This window comes from Pipistrellus kuhlii, unplaced genomic scaffold, assembly GCF_014108245.1.
Source record: "Pipistrellus kuhlii isolate mPipKuh1 unplaced genomic scaffold, mPipKuh1.p scaffold_m20_p_89, whole genome shotgun sequence".
Classification (NCBI taxonomy): Eukaryota; Metazoa; Chordata; class Mammalia; order Chiroptera; family Vespertilionidae; genus Pipistrellus; species Pipistrellus kuhlii.
This window is the reverse complement of record NW_023425594.1, coordinates 796,385-823,395: the sequence shown is the minus strand read 5'-3', so window position 1 is coordinate 823,395 and position 27,011 is coordinate 796,385. Positions and strand designations below refer to the sequence as shown.

Below are 27,011 nucleotides of genomic sequence, written 5' to 3'. Positions count from 1 at the left end.
GCTTTGGAAGGGAGAGATGTTGGCAGAGATCAGGCCCAGGGAAACGGCCCCCACCAATCAAGACAGGAGGAACTCGTGAAGTTTTTATTAAATCCACAGAAGTAAAAACCATAGTGAGGGTCCAGGGAACAGGGCTACCAAGGAGTGGGAGCCAGACCACCAGAGGGAGGGGCAGGGCTGACGGGACACACCAGGCCGAGCTGGCTTAGGGACCATCACCGGAGCCACTGGCCAGCTCCTGGGCGCTCAGGCCAGCACCAGGCAGGCTCAGCGGCGGGGGCTCCACCAGCACGGCAGAGAACTTGGTATCGCCAAACGCCTCGTTCATCCGCGTCTCAAAGAAGCGCTGCAGGCCGATGATGGACTGCACATCCGCCTTGTCCTGGGCGCAGAGTCGGAGGTGGGTTCCCACTCGCCCCAAACCCCAGCCAGCCCAGCCCCAGCCCCTCCAGACTCACCTCCGTCAGCTTGTTGAACTGCTTGAACATGCGGCCCACGTCCTGCGCAAATTCTTGAGGGGAGCTGTAGGGGGGCGACAACTTCTCCTGGAGGCGGGCGCGGATCAGGGTCAGGTCCAATGTGCCACCAGGCTGATCCTACAAGTAGAGGCCACAGGCTGTCGGTGAGAACAGGCAGCTCATAACCACCCACCACCCCTCAGGTCCCAGGACTCACCACAGAAAAGCTGGAGTCGGTAGCCAGCTGGTGCAGGGGCCGGCAGGGCTCATGGCAGAAAAGGGCCAGCAGGACACGCTCACACTTCTGTGGACAGTCGGGCAGGACACATCAGAGCACAGTTGGGGACGGGGCATGCAGCTGCTGGGCAGCCAAGGGACGGCCCCCTCACCTGCTGGTTGGCTGGCGAGAGCTTGGCCACCACACCACTGCTGTCCCCGCCGCCCAGGCCCAGGCTGCCATCCTCCTCCTTCAGGTCGGGCAGCACGTGGCAGAGCGAGCAGCTCCACTCCTCGCCGGGCACGTCCTGCAGGGCCGGCAGGTGGCAGTCCAGGTGGAAGCAGAACTCGCACTGGTTGCACATGACCAGGTCGCCTGGCTTCTGGCAGACGCGGCAGATGGTGGCGCTGTCGTCTAGGGCCCCGGGGCCACCAGCGGGGACTGAGGTGCCCTCGGGAGCCACCACCTCCAGGCCGGAGCTGGTGCTGCCGCTGGGGGAGACCAGGCGGGGGCCCTCCACGCCGGGGCCCTCCCCCAGAGCCATCAGCACCGGCTTGGTCTCCGGGCCCTCGCTGGCCGGCGGGGCGCCGATGGCAGCCTCTGTCTCTTCCTCCTGGAGGGAGAGGCGGGCTCAGCAGGGTGCCGGCCTCGGCAGAGGTCCTTCATTCGCCTGCCTCGGCCAACTGGGGAAGGCTCACCTTGACAATGGCCATGCCAGGCAGGGGCTGGGCACCAGCAGCGCCGGGCGCAGTGCCCGGCTGCCCAGCGGCGGCGGTAGCCCCGCGCTCGATGACAATCAGGTTGTAGTCCTCGGTGGTGCTGCCGGGGAAGACCTTGAAGACTGGCGGCTGGCTGTCACCGGTGAGGTCCAGGTCCAGGCGCTCCAGGCTCACCCGGGGCACCTTGCGCATGAGGCCGCTCACTTCGCCCTCCGCGGAGCGGGACCTGTGGGTGGCAGCGTGGTGTGAGCACCCTATCTACCCCAATGCCCGCGGCTCCCAAGGACAACACTCACCGCTTCATGCCGGACACGTGGGGCTCGGCACTCATGTAGGAGTCGTCTGCTCAGGAGACAGGGGAGACGGTGGGTGGTGGGTGGAGCTGGCCCACTGAGCTCTCCCCCCCACCACAGGCCAGACCCACTCACCTGACGCGAAGCCATAGCCCTCCTGCATGTCCATGGGCTGCAACAGAGCAGATGGGACTTCAGTGGGCAGGCGTCCCAGAGGACCACACGCCCCCTCTCCCCGGGCCCTGCCCCTCCCACCTGGCTGCCGCCAGCGCCCTGCTTGCTGCTCAAGGGCCCCGGAGCCCGAGGCGGGGCCATGGGCGCGGGGCCCGTGGAGTTGGTGCCAGGACGCTCCGCCACGATCTTGCCGAAGGCCTCGGCGCTCTTGGTCCAGGCGTTGAGGTCCCACTGGAATTTCATCTCGCCGTGCGGCTCCACGGGGTCCACGATCATCTTGAGCGCCCGGTGCAGCTGGAAGTAGATGAGCTTCTTGGAGAGCAGGAGGGCCGTGTTGTTGTCGCTCTCCAGGGCCCAGGAGGCAAAGCGCAGGATGTGCTCCTGGTGCTTCTGGATCTTGGTCATGGTCCAGTGCTGCCGCTCCAGGCGCTCCTGCTGCCCCTCCGTCACCTTCTGCGCTCAGAGGGGGACGGGGGTCAGGTGGACCGGGGGCCGGGACCCCCCCATGCAAGGATGGGGCCAGCGGGGGTGCTGGTCCCAGGACCCGCGCCCACAGGCCTACCTGGGCGTCATTGACCAGCACACGGCCCCTTTTGTTCAGCTCCTTCATGATCTGCAGGATGGCCATCTTCACATCCACCTGCACACGCTTCTGCACGTCCGACACCTGGCGGATCCTGGGGAGAGGGGCCGGTCAGGTCTGCTCAGGCTGTACCCCGGGGGCGCCCGGGCCCTGGAGAACACTTACGAGCTGCGAACCTCCTTGGTGTTCTTCTGCAGCGTGGCGTGCTTGTCCCCGAGGCGCTTCACCAGCGAGGCCAGGAGCTTGCGCTGGTTCCTCACGGCATCCTCCAGGAACTGGTACCTGGGGGCAGACAGGCGGGCCTGGGCGCTGAGCACGAACAGGGAGGCAGGCCCCCCACCCCGGGACTCACTGGTGGTCCTTGTGGGCATTGAGCTGGCAGTCCCGGCAGGTGAGGGTGTCGCAGCTCTCGCAGAACAGGACAAGCGGCTCGTGCTTGTGCACGGTGCAGTACACAGTGCGCTCGCCGTCTCGGGACTTGGCTGGCCCTGGGGAACAGGGAGGGGAGGACTGCATGCTCGGCTCCTCAGCCCAGGGACCTCGCCCCCTGCCGGTCCTGCAGCCCTGGCTGTCTCTGGTGAGGCCCAGCAGCAGTGGCCACAGCCCTCTGCCCCAACCCACCCCCACCCCCTGCCACAGGTCAGCTCCAGGAGATGCAGCGTGAAGGTAATGGGCCCTGGAGAGTTGGCTCTGTCCAGCAAGGGAGGGGACTGGAGGCCGAGGCATCCCAGCACAAAGAATACCTGCTTTCTGGCACATACAGGAGTCAGAGTATTCCCTCAGGAGCCACACCTGGAGCCCTCCCCCTGCTCCTGCAAGCACAGGCCCACAAGGGGCCTTGCCAGCTCTGGCTATGGGAGGGGCATTGTCAGACCAGGTACAGGTGCCCTTCCTGTGAGGGAGGATCCCCACCCTCAGACCCTGTCACCATTAGGAAGCTGCTGGGGCATCTGTTCCTTTCCTCCCCAAATCTAAAAGCACCCCAACTACAACAACCCCACCACACAGACCAGCCAGGCCTGGGCTCCTTCAGGACAGCCTCCTCCTGCACCCTGACCTTAGCCTAAATCCTAGGATCCCCAGACCTCCACCCTCCGCCCTTTCCCTCCTGGGTCACCAGCTCCAAGGCCTCCACCTCCACCCTCCACTTCCCATCAGTAAGCATGGTCCTGGGCTGGAGAGCCAGGGAACTACCACAGGCCACTAGTGGGGAGACTCGGGAGGGAAGCCCAGATGACCTTACCGACAAAACACTCCAGGACTCGCTGAGGTTACGGCCTGTGAGGCTCTGGCACCAACCAGAGGCCTCTCTGGTGCCAGGAAACCCCAGGTCCAGGAGGCACCTCTTCCCAAGCCTCACACTCATCTCAGTGTCTGCACTGCCATCTCTCCACCCTGGTCTTCCCCTCCCTGGGGCTTCCCTGCCAGGCACTTGCCTGGACCCCATGGAGGTCCTCTGACCCAATGAGGTCCCCTTGGGCCTTTCTCCTCCCACCTGGACCAGGGAGCCTGCACCCCTAGCCCCAGATCCACCCTGGCCTTTCCAGGACTGCTCCCTAGAGAAGATGCAGGACCCACCACCTGCAACCACCTCATCAGCGGGTGACAGCAGGGCCTCCCCCGCCCCCTGCCCCTTGCGCACCCGTGGAGCGCACAGTGTGGTCCTTGGTGTACTTGACCCGCTGGTGCGCCTCCACACAGGTCTCACACAGGGGTTCGGAGCACTCCACGCAGTAGCTGGTGGCCGGGGCATTATCCTCGCAGCTGGTGCAGCACTGCTGGGCGAAGGCAGAGTCAGGGAACCACCCCCAGAGGCTTCCCGCTGCACCGCGAAAAACCTGAGGGGCCCCCCAATGCGGGGACAGTGCCACCTGGATGGCGCCTCTCCCCATGGCCGAGGCCACCCCGTGGTGTCCAGGGCAGGACCCACCTGATTGGCGTCCTGGGAGTCAGCGGGGGCCTTGCTGCCACTGTCACGCATGAAATAGTTCTCCACAATGTCTTTGGAGAAGCATTGCTGCTTGCACACGGGACAGTCCACGACTGCTGAGGGACCAACGAAGCCATTGCAGGATCACAGCCAGGAAACACCCCATCCCCGCGCCCGCCCCCAACCTCGGCCCCACGCTGGGCCGGCCCCTCCCCTCCCGCAGCAGGAGCCAAAATCTCTCCTCCCCCTGGGAGCAGACGCCCCCTCCCCCGCACCGCGGCGCACGGGCGAGACCCCTGCTCACACCCGATCGACCCGCCATCCCGGTCCCCATCCCCGTCCTCCCGCGGGGGGAGCCCTCCCCACCAACGCCGCGCTAGGACCGAACGCTTTTGCTGCCACAACCCCCCCCTCCCCAACCTGCGCGCAGGCGGAACCGGGCAGGGGAGGGGCCCGGGGGACTCACCGGCTCCGTCGCCCGCCGCTCCGGGGTCCCCCGAGCTGTTGGCGGCGGCCGGCGCCGGGGGCCCCAGGCAGGCGCTGCAGGCCGAGTGCAGGCAGGGCAGCAGGCGCGGCTCCCGCTCGGGCCGCAGGCGCTCCCGGCACACGCCGCAGTGCTCCAGCAGCTCCAGCGCCTCGCCGCCGCCCCCCGCGGGCGACGACGCCGAGGCCGCGGCGGAGGCCGAGCCCGAGGCCGCGGCGGGGGCGCGCTTGTCGCCGCCCGCCGAGCCCTCGCTCGGGCCCGGGCTGCTCGAGGCGGCTGTCGCCGCCGCCGCCGAGGCCGCTGCCGCCGAGGCCGCCATTCACACGCCGCCGGGGGCGCCCAGGAGGGGAGGAGGGGCTCGGGCCCGCCGCGCAGGCGCACACACGCCCGCCGCCAACGGCTGGGTCGGCGCCGCCGCCGCCGCCGCCGCCGCGAGGCCGCCGCTGCCGAGCGCCGCCGCCGGGGTCGCCGCCCGTTGCGCGCGGGGCGCTGCCGAGGCCTGGTCGGCCGCCGCCTGCAAGCGTCGCGCCGCCGCCGTCCGCGTCTCCTCCTCAATGGCCGCCGAGACCCCGGACGCGCGCCACGCGACCAGCAGCTCGCCGCGCGCCCCTCGCAGAAAGAGCCGCGGCCGGGGGGCGGGACAGAAATAACTGGCGCCGCCGCCGCCGCGCACGCGCACAGGGGGGCTCCCGGCCGGGGGCGGCACCCAGGCGGAGGGCTGCGGACCGGGACGCGAGTGCGCACGCGCCTCAGCGGGGTCCGCCCACCGCCGGGCCGGGCCCGTGAGAAGGGGGCGTGGTTTAACGACGTCGCCCTTGTCTGGGGGCGGGGCCGAGGCCCGTATTTAAAGCGCCGTCCCCGCCCCTCCGCCGCTCAACCTGCGGCGGTTCGGCGGAATCCAGTCGGCGGTCCCCGCCTCCGCCCCAGTCCCCGCCCCCGCCCCAGTCCCGCCCCTCGGGCCGCGGGGAGGCGTCGCCGGCTCCGCCAGACGGGGCGGGGCCGAGGCTCAGAGGGGAGGCGGGCCGGGGAGCGGGGCGGAGGGTCCCGGCCCCAGAAGGCCGTGCTGTCAGGAGCCCCCAGGCTGTTCCCTATTTTTATTACTTTTTTTAAAATGGTTTTTTTACTGATTTAAGGGAGAGGGAGCGATGGGAGCCGCCATGATGAGGAAAGAAAAAAGAGGAAACGCCGGAGATGAGAGGGGGTCGCGGACCGGCAGCCTCCTGCACAGCAGGGAGCCCGCACCCCGACCGGGAATGCAGCCGCGGCCGCCCGGCTCTCAGCGCCGGAGCCGCACGGCCGGGCCTCCCGTTCACCTTCTTGTTTAACGTCAAACACGGAGCCGCCCAGCCCGGCAGCTCCCGGAGGCTGCGTGGGAGCGGGCTGCTCTGGCTGCTCCTCGGGGCGGGCCGGGCTCCGGGAGGGAGGGACCGGGGGAGAGCCCGGGCCGAAGGGGCCCGGCCCGGGGCGCTGCGGGGCGGCGGGGCCGCAGGTCCACCCGGCCCCGCCCGCCTCCCGCGCTCCGCACCCCAGGGCCCCGGGCCGGGCGCAGCCCCTCGGGCGCCGCACCTGGTGACGGAGGCGGGGGGGTGGGGGCGGGCCTGGCCGCCCGGCGGGACCGGCCTTTGTTCCCCGCGGGGCGGGGGCGGTGGGCTTTGTGCGCGGCCGCCTTTGTTCCGCCGGCCCCGCCCGCCGCCCACCGCCCGCCGCAGAGCCCCGCCCCGCCGCCTCCCATTCCCTGGCCTGGCTGGACCTCTGCTTCCCTCCCGGGAGAGCCAGGAGAAAAGTGGGTGCTGGCCCCGCGCTGGGGAGCTGGGAGGAAAGTGGGTGCTGGGGGAGCCGGCGCCCCTCAGTCCTAGGTGCTGGGCTGTGCAGGCCCCGCCGCGCACTGGGCCTCACAGTCACAGTCACAGTCACAGGGAGGGGGGTGCTCCAGGGACCAGGGCACCTGGGAGTTAACATGAGTAGGTGATGGTCTGAAGGGTCCCGGGTTCTTTTCCCCCAAGGGATACATGCCTGGGTTGCAGGCTTGATCCCCAGTAAGGGGTGTGCAGGAGGCAGCTGATGGGTCCATGATTCTCTCTCATCACTGATGTTTCCACCTCTCCCTCCTTCTCCCCTCCTCTCTGAAATAAAATTTTTAAAAAATAAATTAAAAATGAGTAGGTGGGCCAGAACCGGTTTGGCTCAGTGGCTAGAGTGTCGGCTTGCAGACTGAAGAGTCCCGGGTTCGATTCCGATCAAGGGCATGTACCTTAGTGGGCACATCCCGGGGGGGGGGGCAAGAGGCGCTGATCCATGTTTCTCTCTCATCGATGTTTCTAACTCTCTATCCCTCTCAATTCCTCTCTGTAAGAAATCAATAAAATATATATTTTTTTAATATATTTTATTGATTTTTCACAGAGAGGAAGGGAGAGAGATTGCCAGAAACGTTGATGAGAGAGAAACATCAGCTGTCTCTTGCACACACCCTACCGAGGATGTGCCCACAACCAAGGTACATGCCCTTGACCGGAATCGAACCCAGGACCCTTCAGTCCGCAGACCGACGCTCCACCACTGAGCCAAACTGGCCTCGGCAAAATATATATTTTTTTAAATGAGTAGGTGGATGGTAAAGAGTGTGGGAGGGGCCCTAGCTGGTGTGGCTCAGTGGATAGTGCATCAGCCTGTGGACTGAAGAGTCTCTGAGGGGTCCCAGGTTTGATTCCGGTCAAGGGCATGTACCTTGGTTGCGGGCACATCCCCAGTTGGCGGTGTGTATGTGTGTGTGTGTGTGTGTGTGTGTGTGCAGGAGGCAGCTGATTGATGTTTCTCATCCATGTTTCTAACTATCCCTCTCCCTTCCTCTCCCGTAAAAAATCAATTAAATATATTTAAAAAAGAAAAGAAACAATGGGCAATCCTTGACACCCAAAGAATCCACCCTCTCCGTGAGTCCTTAACGGTCCTCAGCCAGAAAAACAAGCCCACCCGTCAGCACATGGTGCCACCTCCCGCCCGCAGCCCCTCACTCTGAGGATCCGGCACGCATCCCGCCTCCCAGGGGAACTGTAGTCCGAGGAACACATGGCAGCCGTTCTGGTTTAGAAAACGACACGCTGGAATTCGGAAAACATCCTTCTCCAGCCTGTAACAAGATTCCTGAACAGCCAGGGTCCCCTCCATGGGTACGCTGAGGCGACTAGAGGGTGATGGTGCTAGCGTGGCCCTCTGGGGAGGGGGCACATGAGTGGGCAGAGGACAGCCAGGCTGTGGCCGCCCCCGATTTAGAGTGTGGGAGCCCTCGTGCAATTACGCCGGGCGTTCGAGGCCAGTGTGAGTGTGGGGGCCGGGCCTGGGTACACGGGATGTTCAAGGCCAAGGCCCGCTGTGTCCGTGGCAGGCGCAAAAGCGAGGACACAGCAGGCTTGTGTTTCCATAACCCACAGGCTGATGTCCTTCCTTTGTATACGTTGGTACAAAGTGCGTTACCGACCAGCCGGCAGGTATACAGCTGCTTGGTCGGGCTGCTATCTTTCTTTCTTTTTTTCTTTTTTTTAAAAATATATTTCATTGATTTTTTTTACAGAGAGGAAGAGAGAGAGATAGAGAGCTAGAAACCTCAATGAGAGAGAATCATCGATCAGCTGCCTCTCGCACAACCCCCACTGGGGATGTGCCCGCAACCAAGGTACTTGCCCTTGACCAGAATCAAACCCAGGACACTTTAGTCTGCAGGATGAAGCTCTATCCTCTGAGCCAAACCGGTTTCAGCTCTTTCCTTCTTTTTTAAATATATTTTAGTGATTTTACAGAAAGGAAGGGAGAGGGAGAGTTAGAAAAAATAAATGAGAGAGCAACATTGATCACCTGCCTCCTGCACACACCCCCACTGGGGATCGGGCCCATAACCCAGGTACAAGCCCTTGGCTAAAATCCAACCCAGGACCCTTCAGTCCAAGGGCCAACACGCTATCCCCTGAGACACACCGGTTAGGCCGGATGGCTGTGTTTGTGTAGCTCCTGTGTTGCAGGCTGCTTTGTAGGAAAGACGTGTTATTAACCAGCTGGTGTGCAGCTGCTTACTTTAAGGGACTGCTTTGAAGTACAGTGGTGCCTCGCATAAAGAACGCCTTGCACAGCGAACGCTGCACACAACAAACTTCATTTCATGATTCATACAACGAACTTCGTTTCACACAACGAAGTCGCCCAAGCTTCCACGACCGCTTTGCCCGAGCTTCCACGACTGCTTCGCCCGAGCTTCCACGATAGCTGCCGATGTATTGCATCCTTCCACGCAGGCACTGCAGGCAGTCGTTAGTCACTGCGCTTAACTTAAGCACGTATCGCGGCAATCGTTCTTCATTACGAATTAAATCACGCACGTATCACGGCAGTCGTCCTTTTAAGTTAAACTCAATATTTTTTTTATATCATGGCTTCTAAAAAAAGCAGGAAGGTGATTTCTGTTGAAATGAAACAGGACAATGCTCAAAGGGAAGCGGAAGCGTCATCTGATAACGAGGAGCAACAATCAAACAATCAACCAATCCCAACTGCTGACATCAAGAACATCCTGGTCAAATGGAAAGCAGTTCAGGAGTTTACCAATGCCCACTATCCGGATTCAGCTGAAGCAAACAGGATCAACGATCTTTACTCCGATACTCTTGTCAGTTATTTCCGGCAGATGTTGGAGAAAAGAGAAAAACAAACGACTTTGGACAGGTTTTTCATGAAACCATCGGCCAAAAAGCAGAAAATGGATGAAGATGTGCAAGATTCCGTAGACTCTACTTAGTCTGTCTTAAAATTAAAAAAATGTGTGTTTTTTTTAAAAAAAAATTGTTTTTAGATGTATCTAAATAAAAATAATAACAAAAAATTTATCTTTTTTTATGTCATCTTAGCATATTTTATGCTACAGAACGAATTATTTTTTTTAACATGTATTGTTATGGGAAAACGCGTTTCACATAACGAACTTTTCGCATAACAAACTTGCTCCTGGAACGAATTAAGTTCATTGTGTGAGGCACCACTGTAACTGGTTTTTGGTTAGTTGTTCTTTGTGTGTGTGTGTAGAAGGGTTTTTTTGTTTTTTTTTTGTTTTGTTTTTATTGATTTTTTACAGAGAGGAAGAGAGAGGGACAGAGAGTTAGAAACAACCATCAGCTGCCTCTTTCACACCCCTCCACTGGGGATGTGCCCACAACCAAGGTACATGCCCTTGACCGGAATCAAACCTGGGACCTTTCAGTCCTCAGGCCAACGCTCTATCCACTGAGCCAAACCGGTTTTGGCTGGAAGGGTGTTTTTTAATATATTTTTATTGGTTTCAGAAAGGAAAGGAGAGGAGGGAGAGATAGAAACATCCATGATGACAGAGAATCACCAATGAGCTGCCTCCTGTATGCCACACAGTGGGGATCAAGGCTGCTATCCATGCATGTGCCCTTGACCGGAATCAAACCCAGGACCCCTCAGTCCGCAGACAGATGCTCTAGCCACTAAACAATACCAGCTAGGGCTGAAGAACTGTTTTTTGGATAGTTTTTTTTTGTGGGGGTGGGTTGTTGTTGTTTTTATTTATTTTTTATTTTTTTAAATATATATTTTATTGATTTTACACAGAGGAATTGAGAGGGACAGAGAGTTAGAAATGTCGATAAGAGAGAAACGTCGACCAGCTGTCTCTTGCATACCCCCTACTGGGGATGTGCCCGCAACCAAGGTACATGCCCTTGACCTTTCAGTCCACAGACCGACGCTCTATCCACTGAGCCAAACCAGTCTCGGCAGTTTTGTGTGTGTTTTTTTTGTGTGTGAGTGGCGGGGGGTGGGGGGGGGCGGTTGGTTGTGTTTTTAATATATTTTTATTGATTTCAGAGAGGAAGGGAGAGGAGAGAGAGAGAGAAACATCCATGATGACAGAGAATCACAGGCCGGCTGCCTCCTGTACGCCCCACAATGAGGATCAAGCCTGCAACCCGGCACCTGCTCTGAGCAGGAATTGAACCCTGACCTCCTGGTTCATCAGTTGACATTCAACCACTCAACACTCGGCTGGGCTGAAGACCTGTTTTGTCTGGCGGCTCCTTAGTAGCCATGGCTATGGGGCTACAGAAAACCCTCCCCTATAGCCTATGGCTTCTTACGTCTCCGTCTGCTGCCCTGGTCCATGGAGGCGCCTCTCCTGGCAGAGAAGGGTCACACAGGGTCAGCAGCACTGAGATCCACGGGAACCCCCCCCCCCCCAACCTCCTGTGAGAGGCTCTAGACTGAAAGGCAGGTCTTTCATTCGTTCTTTCTTCTTTTTAAAAATATATATATATATATATATTTTATTGATTTTTTACAGAGAGGAAGGGAGATAGAGAGCTAGAAATGTCGATGAGAGAGAAACATTGACCAGCTGCCTGCAACCAATATACATGCCTTTGACCGGAATCGAACCCGGGACCTTTCAGTACGCAGACCGACGCTCTACCACTGAGCCAAACCGGTTTCTGCCTTTCTTCTTTCTTTTTAATTTAAACACTTGCACATTTTTTCCTCTTTTCTTTCTTTCTTTCTTTTTCTTTATTAGAGAGAGGAAGATAGAGGGACAGAGAGTTAGAAACATTGATGAGATGCCCTCACTTGTTTGGCTCAGTGGATAGAGCGTCGGCTTGAGGACTGAAGGGTCCCAGGTTCAATTCCTTGAGGTCAAGGGCAGCTGATTAATGTTTCTCTCTCATCAATGTTTCTAACTCTATCCCTCTCCCTTCCTTTCTGTAAAAAGAAAATTAATAAAGTATACATGAAAAAATAAAAATAAAAATCAATGAGAGCAACATAGATCAGCCATTTCCTGCACACCCCACACTGGGGATGTGCCCACAACCAAGGTACATGCCCTTGGCTGGAATCAAACCCGGGACCCTTGAGTCCGCAGGCTGACGCTCTATCCACTGAGCAAAACCAGTCAGGGCTGAGACCCATGTGATTTTGTTAGCCAGCTTCTACCCAATACATTCAATAAAAATGACAACTAGGCCTGACCGGTTTGGCTCAGTGGATAGAGCGTCGGCCTGCGGACTGAAGGGTCCCGGGTTCGATTCCAGCCAAGGGCATGTACCTTGGTGGCTGGCACATCCCCAGTGGGGAGTGTGCAGGAGGCAGCTAGCTGATCGATGTTTCTAACTCTCTGTCCCTCTCCCTTCCTCTCTGTAAAATATCAATTAAAAAAAAAAAATATATATATATATATATATATATATATATATATATATATATATATATATATATATATATATTATTTTTTGTTTTTAAAGAGTAGGCTGCCGGCACCGGACCTGGGCTTTCTTCAAACTCCCAGCTTTGTCTGGAAGGGCATCTGGTCTAATTAGCATATTGCGCTTTTATTACTAGTATAAATTCGGTCATCTGGAGGCCAGATGAGCTGAGCCCCAGAATGGCTCCCGCACCCATGAGGGCTGGAAGGCCTACTCTTGCACAAATTCCGTGCATCATGCCGCTAGTAAATTCATAATCCCTCACCACTCTGCACCTCCTTCATCCTTCCTTCAGCGACCCCAACACAAATTGATGTCTGCCTGCCTGTCCCTCTCCTTTTCTCTTTCTCTAAAATCAATCAATAAAATAAAAATTAAAAAAAAAATTGTTGGCTCAAATTTTGTTTTTAGTATACTAAATACAGAAAGCACACAAAAAGAGACAAAGAAAGTTGCTGCTTCGGGAATGAGAGTGCTCCAGGGTGTGCTGTCCTGGTCTCCATCTTTCTTGGCCTTTTTTAAAAAATATATTTATTGTCCAGATTATTACAAATGTGTTCCTCTCCCCTGCCCCCCACCCCCTTTTCTGGCCTTTTAAACTTTTCCAATTCACCCCTAAAAGCCCAGGGCGTGGGGACCCTGGAGGGCAGAGGGGCAGCTCTCTGAGGCTCAGAGGACGTTCCTGATCTTTGCATTTTACATTTGAAAGCAGATTAAGCTTTTCTGTGTTGCAAATATTCATGCCCCACCCCTCCCTGGCCATCCGCTGATTCGGGATGCTTCCTTTTTCCTAAATCTTTTATTGGTCTTACCCACCCATTGCTCGTAAGCTTCCTCTGCCCGGTCCTGTCTTTGGGGTGTCTGAATGGATTCTGCCACCGCCCCTTCCCCACCCCAAAGAGTTTCCCATTTTTTCTCCACCCAATCAGGAGGGCTAACCACCTCCCTGCTGGCACCTCCCGGCATCAGGACAAATTGTTTTTTTAATATATTTTTATTTATTTCAGAGAGGAAGGGAGAGGGAGAGAGAGGGAGAAACATCCATGATGAGAGAGAATTGTGAATCGGCTGCCTCCTGCACGCCCGCTCCTGGGGATCAAGCCCACAACCAGGGCCTGTGCCCTGACCTATGCCCTCAGGGGCTGGGCCCCAGATGCGTTTGCCTGCGGGTATACAAGTCTATTGTCCCAAGGGAGGCTTCTGGCCTACTGAGGTGTGTGTCTGGGTCCTGGAACCTGCATCCCACACCTGGCACAGCCCAGAGGGCATGGAGACGGAGTGGCTGAGGGCTGGGCTGCTGCCCAGGGCAGTGGGTGCCTAGAGGGGACCCTGGCTGGAAAGCCGGCCTCAGGGCAGCGGAAGGTTCAGCGAGATTGGAAGCCCAGATTGAGCTCTGAGCCTTTGAGCCTTCCAACTCAGGACCTCGGACCTGAGTGTAGGGAGAGTCCCAGCCTCCACTACCTCTAATGCTCTTTTCTCTGAGTCTGTGATCCTGGGGACTTCCTGGCTCTTCCCTTACCAGCCAGCCTCGTCCCCGCCCCGGCCCCCTGCGCACTCCCCACAGCCTCCAAGATTCTGTTGGGCCTGGAATGTTCAGTCCTTCAGGCCACAGGGCTCTTTCCGGCTCAGGAAACCTGTGCCCCAGGCGGCTCCCTCTCAGGAACACGTTCAAGACCCCCTATTGGGGAAAGGGGCTTAGCCCTCGATCGGTCTGACCAGGCCGGCCTAGGGCTGGTGGGTCATGTGTGGGTTTTTGACTTCCGGCAGGAAAAATTTCACAGAAGAACTCCAGATGACTGTGAGGGAACATTTATCAGAGCCGGGGAGAATCAAACAGAAAGAATGGCCGAAACCGGTTTGGCTCAGCGGTAGAGCGTCGGTCTGCAGTCTGAAAGGTCCCAGGTTCGATTCCTGGCAAGGGCATGTACCTTGGTTGCGGGCACATCCCCGGTAGGGGGTGTGAAAGAGGCAGCTGATTGATGTTTCTCTCTCATCAACATTTATAGCTCTCTATCTCTCTCCCTTCCTCTCTGTAAGAAAAATCAATAAAATATATTTAAAAGAAAAAAAAAAAGAAAGAAAGAATGGCCGTGGCCTGTGTGGCTCAGTGGATAGTGCGTCAGCCTGTGGACTGAAGAGTCCCTGAGGGATCTGTCCTGGGCTTGATTCCGGTCAAGTGCATGGACCTTGGCTGTGGGCACATCTCCAGTGGGGGGCGTGTTGGAGGCAGCTGATGGATGTTTCTCACTGATGTTTCTAACTCTATCCTGTTGTGGGGTCGAACCCTGGGTTCATAATAAGACCACCAGAGGCTGATGATTGATTAAAAAAAAGCAGGCAAGGATTCATTGAAGTATCTGGCCAGGACGGCTGCAAGAGGACCCCACACAACTGCACCGTTTCAGGGGTAGGCAGTTCCTTTTAAAGGTTCAAACCACAGGAATTTTCCTTGTTCTAAATTCTAAATCTTTTTTTTTAAATATATTTTATTGATTTTTCACAGAGAGAAAGGGAAAGGGATAGAGAGTTAGAAACATCAATGAGAGAGAATCATCGATCAGCTGCCTCCTGGGTGTGCCCTCCCCATAGCCCCTCCGCTCCCTCTTCTTACCCCCTTTCTTACCCCACAGCTGTGTGTCTCCTGAGCCCTAAAAGGCCCCTGGAGGCTTGCAATCAAGGAGCCCTGGGTGCCACAGCTCGTCCCAGACTCACCCCTGAACCTGGTCCCAAGGCCCCTCCTCTCTGACTTGCCCAACAGCAAGGGCAGCCCACCTAGCTCTGCTGTTCTATAGAGAGGAAGGAGAGGGATGGAGAGCTAGAAACATCGATGAGAGAGAACCATCGATCAGCCGCCTCCTGCACACCTTACCGGGGATGTGCCCACCAAGGTACATGCCCTTGACTGGAATCGAACCCAGGACCCTTCAGTCCGCAGGCCGACGCTCTATCCAATGAGCCAAACTGGTCCCGGCTAAATTCTAAATCTTAAAGACTACATTCTAAAGACAGGGGTCAGCCCGCAGGGTCTCCCAGTCACATCCTGCTGGACATTGGAATGTGACCTTATCTTGCGATAGCTGATAACACAGAAGCAGAGCTCAGAGGTTATCTACAGTTTCTATCTCTGAAGGTTACTGAGTTAGTGGGAATTACTCTCCTGTGGTCCTGGTCCCAGGCAAGGGAAAATTGCCTTAGCCTCCAGGTCTCCACCTGAAAGCTGAGGTAAATATTCCAATGTTTAATCAGGTTCAGGAGCCAAACTAGAAGGGTTAAAATTCGAACAGAAGTTTTTACCAAAGTATGGTTGCCACTATATTTCATATCCCTCTCCCTTCCTCTCTGTAAAAAAATCAATAAAATATATTAAAGAAAGAAAAAGAGAGAGAGAGACAGAGAGAGAGAGAGAGAGAGAGAGAGAGAGGAAGAAAGAAAAGAAGAAAGGAAGGAAGGAAGGAAGGAAGGAAGGAAGGAAGGAAGGAAGGAAGGAAGGAAGGAAGGAAGGAAGGAAGAAAGAAAGAAAGAATCAACAGCAGAGCTAGCGAAGCTGGTTTGGCTCAGTGGATAGAGCGTTGGCCTGTGGACTGAAGGGTCCTGGGTTCGATTCCAGTCAAGGGCATGTACCTTGGTGGGCACATCCCCGGTAGGGTGTGCAGGAGGCTGCTGATCGATGGTTCTCTCTCATTGATGTTCTAGCTCTCCATCCCTCTCCTTCCTCTCTATAGAACAGCAGAGCTACGTGGGCTGCCCTTGCTGTTGGGCAAGTCTGAGAGGAGGGGCCTTGGGACCAGGTTCAGAGGTGAGTCTGGGAGGAACCTTGGCACCCAGAGCACCCTGACTGCAAGCCTCCAGGGGCCTTTTAGGGCTCAGGAGACACACAGCTGTGGGATAAGAAAGGGGGTAAGAAGAGGGAGCGGAGGGGCTATAGGGAGGGCACACCCCGGCCCTTTGTCCCCAGTCTTGCATCTGGAATGCGATAATCCTAAGGGAGGCCTGGGGAGGGCTTCAGCGTGTATGTGTCTGCTCCTTCGGGCCAGGGTCTCCTGGGAATGGCCAGTGGCAGGGGAGGGAGTACGTCACGGCACTGGTCCTGGTGTCGCCCCCCAGTTCGGTTCAGCTGCTTTACTGGGCCTGGAGCTGAGGCCTCCATGTTCTTCCCATGGTGATCTGTGCTGGCTCTGAATGACTCCTTTGTTTGGCTCAGTCTCAGTTTCCCATTCCACTCCTCCCCACCCCTTTGCCCAGGTGCAATCTCTTGCCTCTGGCTTTCTTTTCTCTTTTGTTTAAATCATCGATGCCAAAGCACATAAAAGTATCAAGCACCCATGCGTGGCCTGTGTGGCTCAGTGGTTGAGCATCGACCTATGAAACAGGAGATCCCAGGTCAAGTCTCCTCGGGGCACGGGCCCTGGTTGCAGGCGATTAATGTATCTCTTTCATCATTGATGTTTCTGTCTCTCCTCCCTTCCTCTCTGCAATCAATACAATATTAAAATCTTTATTGATTCTAGAGCGAGAGGAAGGGGGAGAGAGAGAGATTAATGGAGGAAGAAACTGACCTGATGCTTCCTGTACCATCAAACCCACAACCTGGGTATGTGCCCCACCAGGAGTCGAATCTTCAACTCTTTTATTTTTAAATATATTTTTATTGATTTTTTTACAGAGAAGAAGGGAGAGGAAGAAAGAGTTACAAACATTGATCAGCTGCCTATTCCACAGCCCCTACTGGGGATGTGCCCAAAACCAAGGTACGTGCCCTTAACCGGAATCAAACCCGGGACCCTTCAGTCCGCAGGCCGACGCTCTATCCACTGAGCCACACCGGTTTCGGCAAACCTTCAACGCTTTGTGATTAGGATGGCACTCTAACCACCTGAGCCACACTGGCCAAAGCTACCTTACTGATTTTCTACGTAAACTTTCTCTTTTTATTTCAGAGAGGAAGAGGGAGAAAGAAGCATCAATGATGAGACAGAATCATGGATCGGCTGCCTCCTGCACACCTGCATTGGGAATCCATCCCAAAACCTGTGCATGTGCCCTTGACTAAATCAAACCAGGGACCCTTTAGTCCATAGACTGACACTCTATTCATGGTGACAAACCAGCTAGTGCTAAACTTTCTCATAACTTTTTTTGGGGAAAACAAACAAACCCATAAACCTGTGCCCTGGGCTGCACTATTCCCCAAAAGCCCTCATAACCACTGTGGCAAAGGCCTTTCTTAACGCCCTAGTGGGGTTGGGGTTTGGGGTTTGGGGCTTTTTTCCCCCTCCTGTTCTACACCCTCCCTCCTCAGCGTTCTCACACATTCCTTTCCACCCGCCCTGGTGCTGCTCCAGCTTCTATGTCTGGACAGTTGGAGCCCCTTTGGCCCCCAAGTCCCCTGCATGTCAAACCTGGTGGGATGGGAGAATGGGACCGTCGATGGGCCCGATGCACACTGGTGGGCAGGAAGGCAGCGTCTGGAAGGTATTTGTTTGATGAGAACAGTGACATGGAACAGACGCTTACCAAGCAGAGGGCCCAGGCTCCGGCAGCTGTATTTGATTTTAGGGAGAGAGGGAGGGAGAAGGGAAGAAAGAGAACCATCAGCTGCATTCTGCGCTCCCCATCCTGGGGATTGAGCCAGAAACCCAGGCAGGTGCCCTGGCCAGGGTGGCCTGGCTACTGATCTCTGTGCCTGGGACAGTTTCAGACAAGGGAGCCACACCAGCCCGGACCTCAGACTCTGTAGCTTCAAGCAGCACCCACCTCCCAGCTGCAGGCAGAACCCCAGGCTGCGGCCTTGCTTCGGCCCACAAAGGCTGCAGTCAAGTGTGGGACGGGCAAGGCTCTCCTGAAGTTCTGGGGAGAAATCCACTGCCCAGCGCATCCGGGGTGTTGGCAGGAGGAATGCAGGTCCCTGTGGTTGTAAGACTGAGTCTGGCCTAAGCCGGTGTGGCTCAGTGGATAGAGAGTCAGCCTGCAGACTGAAGGGTGCCAGGTTCGATTCCAGTCAAGGAGGCAGCTGATCCTCCTACATTTTTAAAAATATATATATTTTATTGATTTTTTACAGAGAGGAAGAGAGGGGGATAGAGAGTTAGAAACATCTATGAGAGAGAATCATCAATCAACTGCCTCTTGCACACCTTCTACCCGGGATGTGCCCGCAACCAAGGTGCATGCCCTTGACCGGAATCGAACCTGGGACCTCTCAGTCTGCAGGCCGACGCTCTATCCACTGAGGCAAACCGGCTTTGGTAATAAAACATATTTAAAAAAAAAAAGACTGAGGCCGCCGAGACCGGTTTAGCTCAGTGAATAGAGCGTCGGCCTACAAACTGAAGGGTCCCAGGTTCGATTCTGGTCAAGGGCATGTACCTTGGTTGTGGGCACATCCCCAGTGGGGGTGTGCAAGAGGCAGCTGGTCAATGTTTCTCTCTCATTGACATTTCTAGCTCTCTATCTCTCTCCCTTCCTCTCTGTAAAAATCAATAAAATATATTTTAAAAAAAAGAAAAGAGATTGAGTTTGTTTTCTATTGACTTCAGAGAGGAAGGGACAGGGGGAGAGAAAGATAGAAACATTAATGTTGAAAGAAGCATTGATTGGCTGTATCCTGTATGCCCCTGATTGGGGATGGAGTCTGCAACCCGGGCCTGTGCCTTGACTGTGAATTGAACCATGACCTTTTGGTCATGCTCAACCACGGAGATCACAGATGGATGCTCAACCACTGAGCTACTCCAGCTGGGCTTTTTTTTTCCAGCAACCCAGGCATGTGTCCTCGGCTGGAATCAAACCCAGGACCCCTCAGTCCACAGGCCGACGTTCTTTGTTTGTGTGTTTGTCCACACAGGTTAGGGCTTCCCCTTCCCCTTCCCCTTCCCCTTCCCCTTCCCCTTCCCCTTCCCCTTCCCCTTCCCCTTCCCCTTCTTCTTCTTCTCCTTCTCCTCCTTCTTCTCCTTCTTCTTCTTCTTCTTCTTCTTCTTCTAAGGGAACATTTATTGGGTAAATTTCAGAGGCAGGGAAAGTAATTTCTGACCTTAGCGGGTTTGGCTCAGTGAATAGGGCATCAGCTTGCAGATTGGGGTTCCCAGGTTTGGTTCCGGTCAAGGGCATATACCTTGGTTGCAGGCACATCCCCAGTGCGGGGTGTGTATGTGTGTGTGTGTGTGTGTGTGTGCAGGAGGCAGCTGGTCGATGTTTCCAACTCTCTCTCCCTCTTCCTCTGCAAAAATTCAATAAAATATATATATATATATATATATATATATATATATATATATATATATATTGATGTTTCTTTAAAATATAATATATATATATATATATATATATATATATATATTATATTATTTTTTTAAAGAAACATCAATAATGAGAGAGAAACCACTGATTGGTTGCCTCCTGCTTGTCCCACACTAGGGATCGAGCCTGAAACCTGGGCATGTGTCCTGACTGGGAATCAAACTGTGACTCAGAGGTGAGCCACGCTGGCCGGGCTGGACTTGAGTTTTAACGGCCTTCCTCAGGTCGTGAGCCACAGGAAAGGCTGGCAGGGGGATGGGGGTGGGGTCGGGGACAGTGTGTCCCTGCCTGGCATATCCCCCTTCCCCTCCATGACATGAGGTCTGCTGAGGTTCTCAGGGATCTTCTGACTTGAGGTCCAGGTCCTCCCGCATCCCTCTAGTCCCCATGGTTGGCAAACTGTGGCTCTAGAGCCACAAGAAGCCCTTTGGCCCCTTGGGTGTGGCTCTTCCACAAAATACCACGGCCTGGGCGAGTCTATTTTGAAGACATGGCGTTAGAAGTTTAAGTTTAAAAAATTTGGCTCTCTTGCCAAAACCGGTTTGGCTCAGTGGATAGAGCGTTGGTCTGCGGACTGAAGGGTCCCAGTTCGATTCTGGCCAAGGGCATGTGTATTGGTTGCAGGCACATTCCCAGTGGGGGGGGTGCAGGAGGCAGCTGATCCATGTTTCTAACTCTCTATCCCTCTACCTTCCTCTCTTTAAAAAATCAATAAAATATATTTTTCAAAAATTTTGGCTCTCAGAAGAAATGTCAGTCGTGGTCCTGTTGATATTTGGCTCTGCTGACTCATGAGTTTGCCGACCATGGGTAAGGTCAGCGGACCCCACTCCAGCACACCACTGGGTGCGCCTGGTTCATGCATGTGCCCGACAGACCCCGGCTGCTCCCTGTGCCCAGTGTCCAAACAGCTCTTCCCACAGACTCACTCCCTTGTGACTTTGAGCCTCTGTGGTCTGGCTGTTCACACCCTCCTCCAGAGATAAGACCCATCTCACCCCCAGTCCCTTTTCTGAGCTCTGGGGCAGGCCTTTCAGGTCCATATGACTCCATTTATTTGTCATGACTCGCCCTGAGGTAGTTAGAGGAGGGGGCTTAAGGGGCATCCAATCAGGCCATCTCTACCTTCCACCTGTGACCCGGGACCCAGGCTCAGGAGAAAGTCAGAAAGTGGCCGGACGTCAAGGTCGGATGGGGTCTGCTTCCCCTCTACTAGCAAGCTCTAATCCTGTTTGCACCCCCACTCCTGTTTGCACCTCCCTTCCTGCTTGCAACCCTCCCCCTGGTTGTACCCCCTCCTCTGCTTGCACCCCCATTTTTTAATTTAAAATAATTTAATTTTTTTTCAGAGAGGAAAGGAGATAGAGATTTAGAAACATTGATCAGCTGCCTCCTGCAGACCTCCCACGGGGTATGTGCCCTCAACCCAGGCACATGCCTCTGACCAGAATCGAACCCGGGACCCTTCAGTCCACAGGCGGACACTCCATCCACTGAGCCAAACCGGCTTAGGCTGCACCCCTGCTCTTGCTAGCACCTCCAGGGGTCTATTGCTGTGCAGCACCTCCAGCCCCGCCCGCCCCGCCCCTCCGGGGCGTGGCCCTCTGATTGACAGCTCAGGCCCCGCCTCCTCCCCGTCTTAAGGCGACGCCGGAAGCGGACTGCGGCCCAGAAAATCCTCGCCGCCCCGCTGTCCCTGTGTCTGCGACTTTGGTTCCCCCGGAACTGCGGCCTGGCGGCGGCGGCCGATCTCCATAGCAACACCAGAAACGTGCTCCTGGCTAACGCCTCCCCAGCGCCGCAGCGGCCGCGGACTTGGGTTCCGCCGGCGTCGCGGCCGGGAAGCGCGGCCTTGTCGGTGGTCAGCGGGAGGCGGCCGCACCGGGCCTGGTGCCTGCGGAGGAGCGGGAGGTGAGGTCGGCGGGGCCGGCGGGAGGCCGGGGCGTGCGCGGGAGGGGCCCCTGCGCTGGGCCGGGAGGGGGCGCTGTAGGCGCGGGCGGGGCGGGCCCTGGAGGCCTGGGGAGGGCGGGCTGCGGCGGGGGCGGCGGGCGCGGGCCTCAGCGGGGCGCGTGGCGCAGGGTAGGGCGCGGGCCCCGCCGCAGAGCGCGGGCGAGGGCGCTCGGGGCCGTGCGCGGCGCGGGCAGGGGGGTGGCGGCCGGCAGGGGGCCGCGTCCTCAGGCGGCCTTTGTTCCCAGGTGCCCGGGAGGCCCTGCTGCCTGTGCCCGCGGAGTCGAAGCCTTTCGGGGAGCAGGGCGGGCGGTGATCGGGGCCGGGGGGCGGGAAAGGAAGCGCCGCTGCCCCGCGGGTGGATGATGCGCAGGTGGCTGCCCCACCCCCGGCGCACATAGGAGCCTTAGGCGCCGGGTGGGCGGACGCGGGGAGGATGCTGGTGCAGAGGCAGCGGCACGTGCAGACTCGGCTCATTCGCGAACTTGCAGGGAATAACGCTCCGCACGGCGGGCGGCCTCTGAGCCGAGGCGGCCCCGGCCTGTGAGGAGGGCGCAGGCTCCCTCTGGCGGCCGCGCGGGGGATAGGCCGCGAAGTGGGGGTTGGGGGTGGGGAGAAGGGGCGGTCCCTGCACCCCTAGGTCCAAGCCGGTGTGGGGTGGGGGGCAGTGGAGGTGGGGTTAGATGTGGGGCGTACAAGAAACGGGGGTGGGTTCCGGCCCCAGAAATGATGGTTTGGGCTTAAGGAGCTGCAGGGGGTGAGTCTGGACTCTGGGCCACCTCCTCCCCCGGACGGGAGACGGGTGGCCTGGGTGTGGGATGAGCGAGGCAGGTGGAGGGGAAACTGGAGCTCAGAGAGCATGGTGCCTGCTTGATGGGTGACCTAGAGCTGCTCGGATTCCCAGAATCCCTTTAGGGGGGTGGTAACCCCTCTTTCTAGTGCCTGAGGGTGGGCAGTGCTGGGAGGAGGAGCCCACAGTTTGACAGGACGCATCCGGACTGTGCTCAGCCATGTTCCCCCTGCACCCACCCAGTCACACCCCTACCCAGGCCCCCGAGCCCCCTCTCTGCACACAGGCAGCTCCAATCCCCACCCATGGAGGGTGTGTGTGTGTGCAAGAAACCATGTGCTTCCCTCTGAACCCTGTGTCCGCACACACCCCTGGTCACCCAGTCCAGGGTGCACACACCTCCTGCCACCCCACCTCCATGTGCACTGGTGAAAACCCCCGGTTCTGAGACAGCAGATGGGGCCGGCCTCGGAGGCCCTGAGGTTGGGGTGTGAGGCAGGGGGGGGTCAGAGAGAAGCCACCAGTGAGGGGGGTGCAGCTATGGGGGAGGGGTCTCTGCCCTCTTCTCCACAGCGCTGCCCCTGGAGGGGATGGGAGGAGAGTGATAGGTATTGGGGTTGGGTGGGCGCCTAGACTGGGGAACCCGGCTCTGGAGCCTCCCTGCCTGGGTAGTGAGCAGGAGGAAGGGGAGTTGGTGGGCTGCCTCCTGCAGGCCCCCCACTGGGGATTGAGCCCAACATCCAGGCATGTGCCCTTGGCCGGAATCGAACCTGGGACCCTTCAGTTCGCAGACCTATGCTCTTATCCACTGAGCCAGGGCCCTGGGGACACCTTTGGTATTTCCACCCCTCTCCCATGGGTCTGCATGCAGGGAGCTGTGGAGATGGCAAGACAGGCAGTAATCCTGGAGAGGGAGAGAGAGGAGAGAGAATGAATGAATGAATGAATGGGGGGGAGGGTCATGCTGAGGCCTGTGCGCTGGGTGGAGCCCTGCAAGGGTCCGTTTTGGGGAGAGGAGCCGCTGAGATTCGCCCTGTCCCGCGGCCGAGACTGGAGGAAGGGGACCCTGGGGCAGAGGGCGCCTTGGCTGACCCCCCACCCCTCCGGTGCAGATGGCGGCGGCGGCGGCGGCGGCGGCGGCGGAGGCCGTGCACCACATCCACCTGCAGAACTTCTCTCGCTCGCTGCTCGAGACCCTCAACGGGCAGCGGCTGGGCGGCCACTTCTGCGACGTGACGGTGCGCATCCGCGAGGCCTCGCTGCGCGCGCACCGCTGCGTGCTGGCCGCCGGCTCGCCCTTCTTCCAGGACAAGCTGCTGCTCGGCCACTCGGAGATCCGCGTGCCGCCCGTGGTGCCGGCGCAGACGGTGCGCCAGCTCGTGGAGTTCCTCTACAGCGGCTCGCTGGTGGTGGCGCAGGGCGAGGCGCTGCAGGTGCTCACGGCCGCGTCCGTGCTGCGCATCCAGACGGTCATCGACGAGTGCACGCAGATCATCGCGCGCGCCCGCGCCCCCGGCCCCGCCGCCGCCGCCCCCGCGCCGCTGCCCACCGCCCTGCCCACGCCCGTGCCGCCGCCGCTCGCGCCCGCGCAGCTGCGCCACCGCCTGCGCCACCTGCTCGCCGCGCGCCCGCCGGGCCCCTCCGGGGCCGCGCACGCCCGCAAGCAGCGCCAGCCCGCGCGCCTGCAGCTGCCCGCGCCCCCCGCGCCCGCCAAGGCCGAAGCGCCCTTCGCGGACCCCGCCCTGCCCGCCGCCCCCGAGGAGGGCGGGGACGACGAGGAGGACGATGAGACGGAGGACGAGACGGACGGCGATGGCGAGGACGGCGAAGGCGGCGGCGCGGGCGAGGGCCGGGCGCCCCCCTCCTTCCCCGACTGCGCCGCCGGCTTCCTCCCCGCGGACCAGGCGCGCGAGGAGCCGCCCGCGCCCGCCGGCCTCCCGGGCTACGGCGCCGGCCGGGACTTCCTCCGGGGGCCGCCCGCGGCCGAGGACGTGTTCCCCCCGGACAGCTACGTCCCCATGTGGCAGGAGGAGGACGGCCCCGCGGCGGAGGGCTGTGCCGCCGAGGCCCCCGCGCCGCCGGACTGCGCCCTGTCCGCGCCCCGCCAGACCGCCGCGAAGGCCCCGGCGCCGCCCGTGGTCCTTTTCCCCTTCCACCTGGGTGCCCCGGGGCCCCCCGCGCAGCCGCCGCCGGCGCCCCCGGAGCCCGTCCCCGCGCCCCCGACCGCCTTCTACCCGGCACTGCAGCCCGAGGCGGCCCCCGGCGTGGCCCTGGGGGAGCCCCTGGCGCCGCCCGCCGCCCCCCTGGTCCCCCCTGCGCGCCCCGCGGGCCCCGAGCCGCCCGCCTATGAGTGCAGCCACTGCCGCAAGACCTTCAGCTCGCGGAAGAACTACACCAAGCACATGTTCATCCACTCGGGTGAGCGGGGGATGTGTGTGTGTGTGTGTGTCCGGGCCGGGTCGCCGGAGACGCGAACCTATGTGTGTGTGGGGGGGTGGGGGGGCTGGCTACTCCAGAGGAGCCTGGAAATGGAGCTCCCAGACCCCCCTGCGGGTTCCTGACCTCGCTTCATTGGGGAGGAGGGTGTCTCCTAAGGCGGGGTGCGGAGCAGGACCCTCCCCAGAGCCTTTGGAACCGGGTGGAGCTGGGCATGGAGCCTTGGGGGTGGGGGTGGAGCTTTGGGGTGGGGGTGGAGCTGGGCATGGAGCCTTCGGGTGGGGTGGGCATGGCCCGGTGCGGGAGCAGCGCTGGGGCCGGCTGCAGAGGAGTGGGTTGTGGGTCCGCTGGCCTGGGGGAGCGAGGGAGCAGGCAGAGGGGCGGTCTGACCAGGGCTGCAGGGAGGTTCTGGGCCTCGGCTTGTGGGGAGGCGGCTCTGAAGGGAGGCAGCTGGGGGGTGGGGTGGAGGGAGGCCCAGGTGGAGGAGGGCCAGGCCTGGGGGGACAGGTGTGTGCGATGCCAGGCGGAGCCCGTATGAAAAGCCCGGGTTTGGTCGGAGCCAGGGGAGCGGCAAGGGGAGTCCCGGGCCTGGGGGTTGGGGTTTCGCTGTGAAAGCGGGGAAGGCACCGTGTTCTGAGCCGGGAGAGGGAACGGAGGTGCGGTTTACAACTTAAAACCGCCACCGGCCAAGACGCACCGGCTCCGCGGGGCCTCAGCAGGTGCCGGTGCCAGCTGGCCGGGGTGGGAGGACCCCGCCTGGACACTGCCAACAGCTCCTGCCTGAGAAAGGCTTTTGTTTATGCCCCTGACTCAGGGCCAACGGCTGGCCTCCTCCTCTCTGAGCCTTGGGGGCTCAGCCTGCTGTCCCCCAGGGACATCGTGGTGGCCAGCGGCGGGGTGTGGGCAGCGGCGGTTTAGCGGAAAGGGGGAGGCGTGCCCAGGGCCCTTCCAGGATAAGGGTCTCCCCAGAAGGGTGGCCAGGTGTGGGCGGGTAGGTATGGGGGAGGGGAGGCCTCAATGTGGGCCCGGGGCACCTCAGTGCCCAGCCCCGATGGGCCGTGATGCCCCACACCGGCGGCTTCCCTCCGGGGAGGGTGCCTTTTGGGGTTGAGGGACCCTGACAGTCAGTGGTACCTGGTGAGATGGTGCAGGTCTGGGAGAGGGGTCCCAACCGGCCAGGCCCCATGTGGGGGTCCCCGTGGGACGGGACGGTCGGGGAGTGAGGGTTCCGGGTGGGTGGTTGTCCCCTTGGGGCGGGGTCCCTGCCTGGCGGAGGCGCCCCGGGTGGGGGGGCTGACACCTGCGCCCCGCTTTCCGCCCGCAGGGGAGAAGCCGCACCAGTGCGCCGTGTGCTGGCGGTCCTTCTCGCTGCGCGACTACCTGCTCAAGCACATGGTCACGCACACGGGCGTGCGCGCCTTCCAGTGCGGCGTCTGCGCCAAGCGCTTCACGCAGAAGAGCTCGCTCAACGTGCACATGCGCACCCACCGCCCCGAGCGCGCGCCCTGCCCCGCCTGCGGCAAGGTCTTCTCGCACCGAGCGCTGCTGGAGCGCCACCTGGCGGCGCACCCCGCGCCCTGACCCCGGCCACGCCCCTGCGGGCTGACCACGCCCACCGTGGATCTCAGCCACTGGGGCTGCGCTGTGCCGGCTAGGCCACGCCCATGTTCTGGCCACGCCCACCGCAGGGCTCCTGCCGTCCCTGCCAGCAAAGCAGCAGGTACCCTGACCACCGCTGGCCACACTGTCCCCTGAGCACAGGACCCGCCCCTGCTTCCACCCTCATCTCCACTGACCAGGGGCCCAGCTCGCCTTGCTCCGCCCACACTCGGACCCTTCCAGGTAGTGGCGGGCAGGTGCTGGTGGGGATCTGACTGCCTCAGACCTGGGACCATCAGACGTGGCGTGGGGGCCCAGGATTCCTGCTCCAACTCCCGGAAGTGGGGTGGGGTTCAGAGCTGCTCCCGCACTCCAGCTGCAGACGGGGTGGGACCCCTGGTGCCCTCCCCAAGCCGCCCCTCACCTGGCACCTACGGGGTCTCGGATGTGCCCCGCAGGGACTAATAAAGGACTGGACGTGGGGTTTCTCGCTCTCGTTGGGTAAACACAGAACGGTCCACTTGGTTGTCTGGTGCCTCTGTTCTCGGGGGTGGGGGGCATCATATGACCGGGCCTGACCCTCCTCGTCCGCGGTCCTGTGGGAGGGTACAGGCCAGCCCCACGTGGTGTGTCCTCAGAGGGGGCCACGTGGGGGAGCCCTTACTTTTGGGGGGCCAGTTCTTTGGGGGCTAGCTGCCACCAGGGGACTGAGCCCCAGCACACCTGCCCTGGCAGGCACCGTCTGCAGTGCCGGGTGGGCAGTGTCGGAGGAAGGTGGCTCCTCTCTCGCCTCCAGAGCAGGGTGGCCTCTGATCTGCCCTGG

The 27,011-nt window shown here is 59.3% G+C and overlaps 2 protein-coding genes across 6 annotated transcripts; one reads left to right on the top strand and one right to left on the bottom strand.

The window, feature by feature from the left end:
• Positions 1 to 70: 70 nt before the first annotated feature.
• On the bottom strand, positions 71 to 5,502 carry TRIM28 (tripartite motif containing 28). 2 transcript variants are annotated; one of them, XM_036426043.2, is made up of 14 exons: positions 4,841 to 5,502; positions 4,375 to 4,490; positions 4,087 to 4,219; positions 2,797 to 2,932; positions 2,610 to 2,726; positions 2,424 to 2,538; positions 1,943 to 2,314; positions 1,823 to 1,859; positions 1,691 to 1,736; positions 1,374 to 1,620; positions 848 to 1,288; positions 676 to 762; positions 459 to 596; positions 71 to 382 (listed from the first exon to the last, which is right to left on the bottom strand). In XM_036426043.2, the coding sequence occupies exons 1-14, from the start codon at positions 5,175 to 5,177 to the stop codon at positions 206 to 208; spliced, it is 2,499 nt and encodes an 832-aa protein (XP_036281936.1). In that variant the 5' UTR covers positions 5,178 to 5,502; the 3' UTR covers positions 71 to 205. The 2 variants fall into 2 exon arrangements, with proteins under 2 accessions (XP_036281936.1, XP_036281938.1); XM_036426045.2 differs by having other exon boundaries at positions 4,375 to 4,487.
• A 15,637-nt stretch (positions 5,503 to 21,139) lies between these two features.
• On the top strand, positions 21,140 to 26,705 carry ZBTB45 (zinc finger and BTB domain containing 45). 4 transcript variants are annotated; one of them, XM_045577390.1, is made up of 4 exons: positions 21,140 to 21,327; positions 23,266 to 24,571; positions 25,914 to 26,193; positions 26,260 to 26,705. In XM_045577390.1, exons 2-3 carry the CDS (start codon positions 23,266 to 23,268, stop codon positions 26,168 to 26,170), a joined length of 1,563 nt encoding a protein of 520 aa, XP_045433346.1. In that variant the 5' UTR covers positions 21,140 to 21,327; the 3' UTR covers positions 26,171 to 26,193; positions 26,260 to 26,705. The 4 variants fall into 4 exon arrangements, 3 of the variants coding, with proteins under 3 accessions (XP_045433346.1, XP_045433344.1, XP_045433345.1); XR_006740795.1 differs by having other exon boundaries at positions 21,141 to 21,327; positions 25,914 to 26,489; positions 26,531 to 26,705; XM_045577388.1 differs by having other exon boundaries at positions 21,141 to 21,327; positions 25,914 to 26,705.
• Positions 26,706 to 27,011: the final 306 nt, after the last annotated feature.

What these genes read in the sequence shown, in the direction of transcription:
- TRIM28 (XM_036426043.2), bottom strand. Translation starts at nt 5,177, where the DNA reads ATGGCGGCCTCGGCGGCAGCGGCCTCGGCGGCGGCGGCGACAGCCGCC. An exon ending in ACTCCCAGGACGCCAATCAG is followed by an intron (nt 4,220 to 4,374) that starts GTGGGTCCTGCC and finishes TTCGCCCAGCAG; the next exon opens with TGCTGCACCAGCTGCGAGGA. An exon ending in AGGGCGCTGGCGGCAGCCAG is followed by an intron (nt 1,860 to 1,942) that starts GTGGGAGGGGCA and finishes GCTCTGTTGCAG; the next exon opens with CCCATGGACATGCAGGAGGG.
- ZBTB45 (XM_045577390.1), top strand. Translation starts at nt 23,266, where the DNA reads ATGGCGGCGGCGGCGGCGGCGGCGGCGGCGGAGGCCGTGCACCACATC. An exon ending in GCACATGTTCATCCACTCGG is followed by an intron (nt 24,572 to 25,913) that starts GTGAGCGGGGGA and finishes TTCCGCCCGCAG; the next exon opens with GGGAGAAGCCGCACCAGTGC.